The sequence below is a fragment of the Armigeres subalbatus genome, chromosome 3 (assembly GCF_024139115.2).
Source record: "Armigeres subalbatus isolate Guangzhou_Male chromosome 3, GZ_Asu_2, whole genome shotgun sequence".
In the NCBI taxonomy this organism is placed as follows: domain Eukaryota; kingdom Metazoa; phylum Arthropoda; class Insecta; order Diptera; family Culicidae; genus Armigeres; species Armigeres subalbatus.
Genome location: NC_085141.1, coordinates 303,749,524 through 303,763,503, shown reverse-complemented (window position 1 = coordinate 303,763,503; position 13,980 = coordinate 303,749,524). Strand labels below are relative to the sequence as shown.

Below are 13,980 nucleotides of genomic sequence, written 5' to 3'. Positions count from 1 at the left end.
GAAATTGATCCTCCCCTCAATTGGAAAGTATTTCACTTACAAAATTTCAATCTTCTCTTTTTTCCTCCATGCACAAAAAAAAATTGAACATGCGAAAAAAAAATTACCAATACACACGTAAATTGTTTCCCTTCTATTTGCGAATTGTACACTTCCACACAAAACACACATCCTTTGTATTTGATTACCATTTCGCGCAAATGTGTGTATGTGAATCTATCCTGTTTTATTGCACTGAACAAAAATGATCGCACAAATTTGAACTGTATTTTTGCACCATTTTACTATTTGCTAAAAACAAAACTAAACGTGTGTATGCGTGTGCGACGAGCGACAAAATTGGCTTATCGAAATTCGGAATCAAATGTCTAAATCGGAATGCACAGCCTCCGAGTGTAAGTATGGATGTTATGGCCGTTCTCTCTCCGCTGAGGGCGGGTATTCTCGCCCTCTTGTGCATACAAATTTTCCGGAATGCTTGAATGCTGGGTTGTGGTGGTAGTTTCTTATGCTTCCTGTTGCGTTTATGCGTAAATTTCGCTTTGCTTCTGTGTGGTGTTGCTTTTTGTAGTTTATTTTATTATTTAAAGTAAAATTGGATTTCTTTTATTAATTTTTAGAACTAGGATAGGTACACGCATAAAGACTGATCCACATGTATTTTTTAATCGGCGTTTGCTAAACCAAATATTTAACTTTTATCCAGTAACTCCTACAAACACTAACTTCTATCCAGCTTTCTACGTTAAGTTTAATCACTAAACTATGCCGTGGTGGGATCAAAACTCGTCAAATGTATTTTAAAATGTCTGATTACTTACTGTCCATGCAGTCAGGCTTGTAAAATGTCATCTGCATGTCATTTGACCAATTTGTTCATAACTTTTTCCAGAAGTCAAATTTACTTCATATTTTTGGATGTACTCATAACGCTTGAGTAGGGCTATATTTTTGTCCAAAGATACATTGCTCTAAATATAACATCTGAGGCTGGAGAGTGAAAACTTTCCAAAATGTCACGTGTCATTTGACATAATGTCATTTGAATGGCATTTTGCCTCCCACGCCCCAGATAACATATTTACACAATGTCTTATTAGACAATGTTGTAGGCACATTTAAGGGCTATAAGTTCGACATACCTCAGGAGCCGAAAGCCTACTTCTGAACAAGTTCTGGAAAAATTATTCAAGCGAATGCAAATGACATTTTACAACACTGAATAAACCTCCAGTGTTAAAGTTATTAAAACGTGTTTCTCTTCCGGTTATGAGCCCACTCCTGCCATACCTAAGAGTAAAAGTGTAAGAAATTTCTCGAAGCCGTTCCAAAATTCGAAATGCCCAGTGCGAAGAAAGCAGGAATCGTGCAGTTCGCAGGTGTAGGATATGACACGCGGAAGTTTCGAGTGGAGTCTCAATTATCGGCCCACGGGATGAATGTAGCCATCACAATGGATGCCCCGGAATATGAAGAAGAAAATGAAGAATTCTAGGAAAAGGATAAGAAGGCAAAAGCGCTGCTGGTGGCCTATATTGCGGACAGCCATCGCGAGTACGTACGCGACAAGCAAACCGCAAAAGAAATGTGGTTCGCGAAAAAAGGTTTCACTGCTCAGACGTACATTCGGCGATCGATGGCTTTGTTGCTGATGGAGAAAGGAACATCATTATCGGATCATTTCCGTCGATTTGATGAGCTGGAAATTCGCTGGTGCCACTATTACTAAGCTCGACATGGTGAGTCAGCTTTTTATTCCATTACCGCCTAGTTACGGATGGAAAATTTGGACGATCAACAACTGAAGCTTGCGACCGTCATTGCACGCCTTCTAGCGGAGGAGCAAAAGCGTTCTGGGAGAGAATTCGGTTCGAGTGCTATGAACGGGTCGGATGGAGTAGTGTTAACGGTCAAATCCAAATCCAACTGCGGAGAGCTAGGACATAAGAAGTTTCATTGTCCCATGGTAAGGAAACGTTCGGGTCGCGCACATGTAGCTAAAATTCCTGTCGACAAAGAGGTGGCGCTGGTTTCAGGAGCAAACAAGTGTCACGAGCAGAACGTAATCGAGTGGGTCCTGGACTCGGGAGCAAGTGACGAAAGCCATTTTGAAGAACTGCAAGTGCTACAAGTTCCGTTTCACATCGACAGTGCGAAGGATGGCGAGGTGCTGCTGGTAGCAACCAAGCAAGGTACTGCGAAAGGCAAGTCGCACGTTGGGAAAAATAGGTACACTTTGTCATTTGGGCATGTGCTGTTCGTTTTCAAGCTGAAGTACAATTTGCTCTCCTTGGCGAAAATACTGAAGGCTGGAGTGCACGTTGAATTCAAGGCCAGATCGTCAAGCAGATCGTGTAATCTTAACGAAGGATGGCGATATAATCGGTTTTGAAGAATTGAAATAACATTTACTATTTGCGGATGCATTCTATTCGATCTGCATTAGTAGCCGGAAACAACGCGGAGCTAGCAGTTCTGGCATAAGCGATATGGGCAGCTCAGCTTCAAGAATGTGCTCAAATTGAAGACGTCTGGAATGGTGGATGGACTGAGTAATGTCCATGGTGATCCTACGTTTTGCGACACGTGTGCTGCAAGTAACATGGTGAGACAGCCATTTAACGGCACAAGACCATCGACACAAAGGCCACTGGAGCGCGTGCACACGGATGTGTGTGGGCCAATTACCCCTGCGACATCGAACGGTTATCGACAGCGCCGTAGCGTGTGGTTGGCCGGGTTGGCCCCCGCCAAGGGCGCCTGGCCTTAGGGGGACGCCAAAATCCAGAATTCCGCTATAGGAAATGATGACAAATTATTCAAAAATTCACTGGTTCAAAGTGATACAAATTTAACCTTTTATTACGATTCTCTCGGGGACTACATACATAATCAATCATTTGACATATTTTTGGAAGGCCCTGTTCCGTCAATAACTGATACAGGTTGTTACCGAATGGTATCACTTTGTGTATGTTGTTGGAATGCAGGGAAATAATTTGTCAAGTTAGTGTCTAATCGTAATTTTAAAACGGGCAAAGTGGGTGGTAAATGAATACGGTTATCAAAAATATGTGCTCCAGAGTCTCCAGTCGAGGTACGAGATACTAAGAACCTACAGGCAACTCGCATCTTTGAAGTTTATTCCATTCCTCGTGAAACTCTAAATTTGATGATAAGTGGTAAATCAACCCAAATAGTCAGTCCGATAGTTTGATGTTCGGGAACGAACTAAGTGGGAATCCAGCTACGTGCGGGTGTGGTAATTGCGCCTTTTCGACGCCTCTCATCAACTGTAGGTGTTATTAACACGAGAAGACCATCTTGCAAATCGGCGTCCTGTTGCTGGTAGTTTTCCGCGTGCCTAAGTGCACCTCCGGAGCGAGGAATTACCATTTGGCTGGCCAACGTTTGGTTATTCGTTTCCAGGGTTGACAACTGTTGGCCCGTTGGCTGCGAGACGACTTCCGTGGACCAAAGCTATCCGGTCGGCAGACGACTTCCAGTGAGCCGATCGAAGAAGAAGCCGATCGTCCCCGAGCTTGGCAAGACCTGCCAAGTGAGAATCACCGAGGTTGTTAACATTCTGCCCAGGGGTGCCGGGACTTCTCGTGTTCCTGAAGGAACTTTCTCGCCCGGACCGACGGGCGGTATGGCGGAACGCCATTTTGTCTTACGGAGCCCTAATAACGACAGCTATTGTTCGTCCCAGCTATTCTCACGTATCGTGCCAACTAGCGCCGTGTTATCGGCTTCTGTCAACGGATGAAAATTACGGAATTTACCTCGGCCATAAGATCGTCGAGAAGCAACACCTCGTGGACGCCGCCGGGTCATTCGACGGCCATCTGACCAACGACCATCTACACGTTGCCCCAGTACCTAACGCCATCTGCGATAGTGCCACTGCTAACTGACCAAGCCATTGCCACTGTATCTCATCGCCGCCCATACCGCTGAATAAACCATAAAGGTAAAGTGTAAAGAATAAAGTCCTTGTGACCTGGGAGAAAGGAGGCATTTTGCGCCCACCCCGGAAGCTGCCGTTGGTCAGACCAGCGGCTTGGGGTCTAGGCTAGTCCCTTTCTGGGAACTCCCGGGGTCATAACATTTCAATATATCAAAACGTCATTATTTACTTGAAGGAAAAGAAAGTGGAAGGAAAAGGAAACAGGAAATGCAAATTGAAAGGAGCATGAAAAGAGCTTCTGGGAAAGGAGCCCCAGATAAGGACTTCAATAAGCCAAAGGCGAAGCGTAAATCAAATACATATAGTTTTTGTTCGCGACTTTAAAATGCAAACCGTTATCTACTAATAGATGTACGGAAGTACTGAAATTTGTGTGAATTTGAGATAAATTCCCTCATTTTATGCCGACAAACTATACGATCGCATTTGATCCAGTGTAATCTTTATAAACTGGTAAAGCTTTTAGCGGGAAAAAGTAATTGAAATGATGGTATGCTGAATATGAGAATATACATCGATGGATTTCAGTAACGATGGCTACATCAGACTAGGAAGAGGGAGGGAGATCAGTAACTGGCTTTCTTTAAAGTAGAAATTTATTGGTTCATCCAAAACAAACAGTGCCACCAAACTACCGTCAGACCCACTCCAAAAACTCATATACCTTGATCTGAATAGGGCCCGTTGGTTATTCTGGCCATCAATCAACCCACTCCGGAATTGTTTTGTTCTTGATACGACTTGGACCAATCGCTATTTTCACAATCAACCAATTCATTCCAAAGTTGAAGTTCATTGAAAGATCAGTAGTTTTTGCAAACCAAGCCACTCCGAAATTGAATTTTTCGTCATCGAAAGGGTTAATGGCGATTCCGATGGTCATCCACTTCATATAAGGGTTCTTCTTGATGTGACTAGGTTCGATAGCAATCAAAATCTAATAGCAAGCAAAAATTGAGAGCTATTTTATTGTCCTAATTAAATCCTTTTTTTGTCGTGAATCCCCACACTACTGGATCTATTTTTTTTACTTGCGTTAGTTTACTAAATCTTTCAGAAAATCGTTAAACTTCAGTGGATTTCTAGAAATGTTCTGGTCTTTTAATAACCCTTATTTTCTACCTATTGGAACATACGCAGGTTATAGAGGCTTTAGGAATTCTTTTAGAATGAATTATTGGCAGTGGCTGATTTTCTACCCGCCGCAGCCACATCCAGGCGCTATAGTATATGCACAAAATAGCCAGCAAGAGTTAACCGCCAGAAGTTTGTAGGGCGAAAGACATCTAACGCTGGTTTTCTCAAAATTAGGAACTTTTCATGAAAAACTATTTGGTACCGGTTATGAGGGATGGTGTCCGCTACTACGCCTACCAAATATTTTTTCGATTAAAGTGCTTAATTTGGAGAAATCGAACCTTAGATGCCTTTCGCCATACTGATTTCAGGAAGTTAACTCCTAGTGTGCCACTGTAAGCACGCTCAAAGCAGTCGATTCATTCATAAAGCAAAAATTTATTAGACCCTCCTAGCAATAAAAAAATTAAATCTCCCTGCTCATAGCACGTTTTTTTTAACATCTGAGTAAGGGGCGCCTAATAAAGGTTTCGCCAAGGGCGCTGGGAGTCCACGCTACGGCTCTGGTTATCGATATTTCCTATCGTTCGTGGATGACTACACGCACTTCGGAGTCGTTTACCTGCTAAAGAAAATGGATCAGGTGTTTGATTATTTCAAGATCTATAAAGCAGTCGCCATGCTAAATTTGGAACGAAAATTGCACATTTGCGATGCGACCTTGGACGTGAGTATTTTTCAAAAGATCAACTAGCCTACTATGCAGAAAAGGGGTATGGGGTAGGGGGTATAAAAGTGGAGTCAACGATGGGCTATACCCCGCAACAAAACGGTATGGCGAAACGTTTTAACCGCACCATAGTTGAGCAAATGAAAGCGATGCTGACGGAGTCTAGTGTACTAAAATACCGTTGGGAAGAAGCGGTCCTAAACGCGGTGTATGTAACGAACCGAAGTCCGACTGAAGCGATAAAAGGCAAGCAAACACCTGCGGAACGTTGGCATGGCGAAAAACCTTATGTGACTAAGCTAAGGATATTCGGATGCCAAGCTTTCTCCTGGGTACCGAAGCAGAAACGAACTAAGCTGGATCAAAACGAGCGAAAGTGTGTCATGCTGGGATATGCACCAGCTGGATATCGTCTCTGGACGAAGAATCTCGGAAAATGTATGTGGCACGTGATGTCCGGTGCAACGAATCATCATTTCCATTCAAGTCATCGACTGAAAGCATTGATCATCGCCTGGTTATTCCGGAGAATGTATCATCGTTATTCAAGCAAGAGGAAGAAAGTGAAGTATTTGAAGATGGTCACCCGAACGAGTCTGAGTGGAGACAAGCGATCAAAGGCGAGCTAACGGCGTTGCAGAAGAATAATACATGGACCATTGCGAAATGCCCTCCAGAGGTACATCCCGTAACATGTAACTGGGTGTTCAACGTGAAGACGGATGCTGAAGGGTGTCCAATACGCTATAAGGCAAGGCTGGTAGCTAAGGGCTACGCACAAAAGCGACACGTGGACTACGAAGAAACGTTTGCACCTGTGGCGCGGTTGACTACAATCCGAACTCTTTTGGCACTAGCAACGACGAATGGGTTGAAGATTCACCAGCTAGATGTCAGGACTGCCTTTCTGCATGGTAACCTCAACGAAAAGGTGTACATGCAGTGTCCAGAGGGGTGAAACTAAACCCTGGTGAGGTGTGCTTGCTGCATCGGTCGCTTTACGGTTTAAAGCAATCACCCAGGTGCTGGAACAGCCATTTCAACGAGTTTTTGACGAGTGAGGGTTTTACAAGATCGAATCACGACTATTGCGTATACGTTCGAGTTTGTGGCGGTAATACAGTATACATTGTTGTATACGTCGACGATCTGCTGATCACTGCCAAACATGAAGCCGACATCCAACGTGTGAAAACCATCCTAATGCGTAAATCCGAAATGACGGATGTGAAGGAACTACACCACTTCCTTGGCATCACAATAGAACGGAACTTGGAACAAGGAACCAGCTGTCCCAGACTGCACAGATTGAGAAGGTGATTGCTCGGTTTGGCATGGAAAGCTGCAATCCTGTTAAAACACCAGCTGTATCCAGGTTTCAGTTAAAGCGAGAAGCCCGTAGAAGTACATCATGATGGGTTCCAGTCCGGACCTGTGTTTCATTGTTGGGTATTTGGCAAGGTTTTAAGATGCTGCTGGTGATTTAAAAACTTGGCTGATTTTGCGATAGTCACCCATACAACATTTTTTGTAGAATGCTTAGTTTTACGATTATATACATTTGAAATGGTCAATTTTGGAAAAAATAAATATGCAAAGTGGCTTTTTGTAACAATGTTTACATATCCAGAATGTTTCATTGAAATCTGAGAGGGTGCTGCCAATATTTGTTCGAGTTGGCGCGTAATCCCTCATAGGTATTGAGGTGCTCTACAACAAGTGACGTTAAATCTTTTTAATATATACCGCCGGAAATAAGTATTAAAACAAGCATGTTTTTCATATATTTTCACATTTTTTCCACTCAAACTTTCGATCTTTGACTGAATTGTATACATCTCTAATGATTTTGACCTCAGAATCGCGGAATAATTATAAAGACACCACTTTTTCATATGGGGCTCCACACAACAGACCTGTCTTTATAAATATTTCCAGCAGAAACGCGTATAAGTAGAATATATGCATAAATGTAACTTTCATTGACTGAAAATTTAAGTCATTTCAGGCCTGCTGGCAAAAAATCAGCCCAATCGAATTGCTAAGAATCGAAATACCACCGCGGCCATTTTGTATGGAAACCGGAGCTTGTCTTTATACTTTTTCCCACCAGTGTACTTGTTTGCTTCCGTTCGTTAATCCTGAAAGCATGGTTTTCATGAAGATAAAATATTTATAGAAGAACTTAACCATGCCATCTTTATGAAATCCAGGCTTTTGAATGCATTGTTAGGCAACGTTTGGTTTGGGTCTTTTTTGTCGGCTGTTGAATTTGCTTCTGTAACAAACTACCCTACAAAGTATGCAAATAATCGGTCCTAATATCCCGTATATTTTCCTTTTCTCCATCTACACAACATGGTCGCCTCTGCAGACTTTGCGCTGGACGCCAAGATGCGATTCGACGATAATGCCGAATTCCGACAGAAGGATCTGTTCGCCAAGCGTGATCTGTCCCAGGAGGACAGCAAGGAGGTTGAGGCGTCCAAGTTTGACCTGAACTACATCGCCCTGGACGGTTCGATCGGGTGTCTGGTCAACGGTGCCGGTTTGGCCATGGCCACGATGGACATCATTAAACTGCACGGTGGCGATCCGGCCAACTTCCTCGACGTCGGTGGCGGTGCCAGCGTCAAGGCCGTGAAGGAAGCCTTCCGGATCATCACATCCGATCCGAAGGTGCACGCTATTCTGGTCAACATTTTCGGCGGTATTATGCGATGCGACGTCATTGCCGAGGGTATTATCCAGGCCACCAAGGAGCTGAACATTAAAATGCCGATCATTGTAAGATTACAGGTGAGTTCGATCTCAATTGTGTGATTGTCCAACTGTTAAGATATGAATCCGATTGTTTCACAGGGAACGAATGTGAATGAAGCAAAAGAACTGATCAAGAAGTCTAAACTGCGAATCTTGCCCAAGGACGATCTTGATGAAGCCGCTATGTTGTCAGTGCATTTGGCTCAGATCGTACACCTTGCCCGGGAGGCCCATCTAGATGTTAGCTTCGAACTGCCCGACAGTTACATTCAATAAACGAAATTCTCTATTGTTTTAGTCGAAAAAAAAACACTATTCTAATTTATTTGTTAAAGTTCGGCAACGCTCCTTTATTTGTGGATTGTTACACATCTCAAAATAATTATTTCGATAAACTGTAAATTGAACTACGAATTTTTCGGAGAGTAAAATGCAAGACCCTGTGCTAAGACCTTATGTCTAACCACAGCATAGTTGATATCTCAAATATGTAGTTAGTTTTATTCGTGCCTCGTATGATTAATTTATTTCAAGAATAAATGCCGTTCTACGCGGTTTGTTTGTTTTCAGTTATCTAGTTTATTAGCTTTAACAATTACTAATATGAAAATCGGACTGTTGTATAACTGTCCTACACATTGTTCGGAATTTGCAACAAAAAATTCAGCGTCCATCGGAGTTAGAAGCTGAAACCAACCGAATAGACTTATATGTACTGCACCCCTAAATATTGTTGAGAGCTGCACCCAACTGTCTATGTATCGTCAACGTTGTTCGAAGCATCGCGCTAAAATTATGAACTTATCTATATACCTTTGGGGAAAATTAACAAATGAAAAAAAATCCAAAGCCGCTTTTTGTTCCCTGTCTTATGTTTGAATTTATCTTGATTTTTGTCTACATCTGCCGGATTGTCTTTAATCAAAACGAAGAACACGTGATAAAATGGTGTGATCGCTAATATTTTGGCTCCCATACCTATACAATGTGTTTTAAAATCGCAATTCATTTTACCAGGCCGCAAGAGCATAAATAACGTCTAAAAATAAATATATAAAAAATAAACAATAAATGATTTTTTAATCCGAAACTACCAAAATTTTAAAGCAAAATAGATAAACGGGTTAATTTAGTAGAGTAACGTAACGCTAGCTTCTCGAAAAAGGTAAGAGTAGTTGACTACTCTAAATTGAAATGCAAGCCTCTGTGGTGGCAACCCTGACATCTTGAATAGATTCATTTCATTCCATTTATTTAGTTTACATCTAGACAGATAACACTGAATCAACAATTTGACGCCACAATACACGGTTCGAGGCCGCATCTCTCCATCCTCGAATGCGCCCCACGCTCGCCAAGTCGTTGTGCACCTGGTCTGCCCACCTTGCTCGCTGTGCTCCACGCCGTCTCGTACCTGTCGAATCGGAAGCGAACACCATCTTTGCAGGTCTGCTGTGCCGCATTCTTGCAACATGTCCTGCCCATCGTGCCCTTCCGGCTTTAGCTACCTTCTGGATACTGGGTTCGCCATAGAGCTGGGCGAGCTCGTGGTTCATTCTTCGCCGCCACACATCTTCTTCTTGCACGCCGCCAAAGATGGTCCTAAGCACCGAGTGCTTGCAAGTCCTCCTCCAGCATTGTCCATGTTTCATGTCCGTAGAGGACTACCGGTCTTATCAGCGTCTTGTACATGACACATTTGGTACGGTGACGAATCTTGAATAGTCTAATTACCCTAATTACTCAGCTGTCGAGCTGTCTAATTACTCAGCTCGAAGTAACTTGAAGTTGCTCCGACTTGTCAAGTATTTTGTAAACAAAAAACCTGTCAAGTTCCTCCGAGTTACATCGAGTTCAGGTTTTATTCTCAATGTACGCCACGCCTGATTCGTTCCACCTTACCTTGTGTTGACGAGACATCTTTCCAACGAAGCCACTGTTTCCGCCATCTTCGTTTGATTGCGACGGGCTTGTACTTCCTTTTGTTCACGAATATTACTAAAGGGTATTTCTTCGCTGATAAATGCTCCTGGTGTGTGGAACACGGACGACGACAACGGAGAGGCAATGGGAGTTGAAAATAAAATCCGCTTCTGCTTCCCGGATCTTCATGTCACTTCACTTCACTCAAAGAGTATCACTTTCCCTCAATTTTTGACAACTTGTCCCAAGGTGTCTACGAAGTACTAATTTCACCTTTCAAAACGGAGTCGCAAAAAACGTATCAGCGAATCCATTTTCAGCGATCATACTTTGGATCACTTTCACAAAATGGCGTCGCGATCTTCACCGCAGATTTTCACCTTCACTTATTTTTCTCTCTTATTTTTATGCTCTTTTGACTATGAAGTATTCAATTATGGCTTCGAAGTACGCTCTTTCGTGGGAGAATGGGACTACACACAAAAAGGAATAAATATTATGCACAATTATGACTATCTTTTATTCACAAATGATTAACATTTATGCATAAAAACATGAAAAGTGTGTAAAACTTCCTAAATCCTTTTTGTGCATTAAATTTTACACCTTTTGTGGGTGGTCCCATTCTCCCACAAAAGAGTGTATTTCTGCCGAAAAGAGCATACTTTCAGCTGTGCGTGTTAACAACGTCTAATTTAAACATTCGATATTATTTATATCAAGTATTATATGTGGCTCATAGTCTGACGGCAAATAAAACACTGTGAAAAACCTCGACAGCCTTACATACAAAGTACAAACGAGGTGGCATTTGCAACTCAGGTAAAAAAATTATGTCCCAATAAAATTTTCGGCGAAATGGGTCATTCCGGGATATGGAATTCCGCGAAATGTTCAGTTTTCGCGCAATGTATATTCCGCGAAATGATTGTCCGGGATATGTTGCATTCCGCGGAATCGGACTTCGCAAAATGGCATTCCGCAGTTTGTCACACAACATTCATACCATGTAAGGGAGACTGGGTAGACTTGATCCCCTTTTCTGATTTCCGATGTATCACAGCCAAAAATAAATAAACATACGCGATTTCCACACAGACTCTCTAAGGGTCTGTCTCATTTGGATAATTAAACTGAAATTAAACTGAAATTAAACTTAAAAGTGACATTTCAATAATTATCGAATAACCCTGCACACAGAGGAAGATTACTTTTGACAGATATCGAATCATTTTCTATCGATGTCCTATACTGCCGTGTCAAGCATATCTGTCCCATGTCAAAAAATATGCAACTGAGAAAAATGCGATTGAAGTTGGAAACATATTTTTTAGTTTGTAGCTAAATTGCCCCATGAAATTTTGATTAATAAACGTATATCGATGAAAATAGTGTATTTCTAATGACTTAGTATGTTTCAAAAGATAAACACTGTTTTTTTAGTGGAATTTATTCAGTGGGACATTTATGCTGCGAAATTGAAGACAAAATTGATAATTCCAAGCATATTTGTCCCAGTGCTAAAGTATCATCAGATTGCTTTGCGCTTAGCAAAAGTTTAGTTGGGTCTGGATAACAACCTGTTTCAAATTAGATGCATTAAATCTTTTCAAAGCGTATTGTAGTAAAGGGCCGTACACTAATAACGTAAGCTTTTGGGGGAGGGGGCTTACGCTCCATAGAAAAAAAAATGTATTAAAAAGCTGACATGGGGACGAGTGTGTCTGAAAACCCCAGAGATATTATATCTTACATAAGTATAAGGACAGTGAGAATTGGTTCCTATACATAATTTAATCCTGAAATAAGTTCTGGTCAGTGGCGTAGCCATGGGGGTGGTTTTGGACATGAACCCCCCCCCCCTCAGAGACAAAATTTTTAGAAGAATTTTTTTTTCGAAGAAAAAAAGTTCGGAAAACTGCCCCCCCCTCCCATTTTCTGGCAACGCCACTGGTTCAGGTGAATTATGTTTCAGCGCAGATGGATTTTTGGAAGAAGCATCAAAATCAGATTACGTGGTAACTCAATACCGCAATACTGCGAAGGTGTTTGATGATTCCTATAAAATTTATTTCAGATTAGCATCTGATGTGTCGAGTGGAAACTTCCACCTGTGTGTGGAGCGTGTGTGAACATTTGTAAACACATGTTAAGGACCATTTATTCGTAATAAGTTGTACTCGACGGGAAATTCGGCCCCATTGTTTGCTATTGAAAATCGATTAGTCACTTTCGAAGCTATTGGAAAAATCTTGTATATATGTAAATTAATTGGGCCTACCTTATAGCCATGCGATTAGAAGCACGACTACAAAGCGATGATGCTTAGGTGGCTTGGTTGGACTCACGGTCAAAGGAATTTTCGGATGCAATTAGGCATAAAAGTATTATCGTGTTAGCCTCATCATATACAAATGCAAAAATGGTAATGCCAACAAGAAAAGAAGAAAAAGTCTAAATGAATACAAAGAATGCGAATAAAAATGAGAGACTATTCTCACTCAAATTTTAATATAAATCATCTTAATATGCTTCAATTATTACTTTTCAATTTTCATAGTGCACAAGAAAGGCATCAACGATGTTAGGTGGATTAACCTTTTTACCCATTGAAACTATACCACAACCCATATTCTTTCTCTGAATGATTTGATAATGAAAATTGGCCTCTTCGAAGTAATTTAATACATGTTATATGAAATTTGTTTCAATGGGACAGTTATGCTTGGAAATTCTACAATGGGACAAAATGACCCGATATTTTTTCGCCAAGTTTTCGAACAAACTATATGTATTTATTTGTTCACAATAAAATATACATTAATTTAGAACGTTTGGTGCATAAAACTCAAAAATGATAAAAATCGACATGGGACAGATATGCTTGGGACGGCAGTATAGGAATTGCTGGGTAGCACCAGCCATTCTTGTAACGGGGTGATTTTTTAATTTTCGAACTGTCACTATTAAGTTTAATTCTCCAAATGAGACAGACCCTAAGAAATATAGTATTTAACTTTACTGATGTATAACAGTCCTTAAATTATTGTTGTTATTGATACACACGGCACGGCAAATGCTGGGTAAAGCGTACCATTGGTACTTCGCGTACCTGAAGGAATAAAATAGACCCCATCTCGCGGTCCTTAGCCTCTTACCCAGCAACTCCTATCCCTACCTCCCCGCGGTGCTGGCCGGGATACGAGCAACCTTAGGGAAGATCGGGTAACCAACCCCGGTGGGGTTGGTCATGTCAGGATCGGCTCACAACAGCGTCTGTTCTCTATGTTAGGGGCGGCTGATCATCGTCCGAGTGCCAGCGAGGGACTCTAAGTGAAACTGTGCACCATGGTCCACCGGAAATAAGGAGGAATGGTCCTCCGGAAATTTAGGGGGTTTGGTGTCAGGCCCTGCAAGCCAGCCTTAAAAAAATCATAAGCAACGAACAATCAACAAGAGAGTACGGACCGGAACCATCGGCGAAGACCACTGCGACGAAAAGGGACTAGCGATTGGA

At 41.8% G+C, this 13,980-nt stretch overlaps 1 protein-coding gene across 1 annotated transcript in view; it reads left to right on the top strand.

Annotated features, from left to right (window-relative positions):
* LOC134225051 (succinate--CoA ligase [ADP-forming] subunit beta, mitochondrial-like) overlaps nt 1–9,612 on the top strand; it is a 35,029-nt gene extending 25,417 nt beyond the window's left edge. The window contains exons 7-8 of the mRNA XM_062704812.1: nt 8,152–8,576; nt 8,640–9,612. Of these exons, the coding sequence (XP_062560796.1) occupies nt 8,152–8,576; nt 8,640–8,816 (602 nt within the window). The 3' untranslated portion in view covers nt 8,817–9,612. The remainder of the gene's footprint in view (nt 1–8,151; nt 8,577–8,639) is intronic.
* Nucleotides 9,613–13,980: the final 4,368 nt, after the last annotated feature.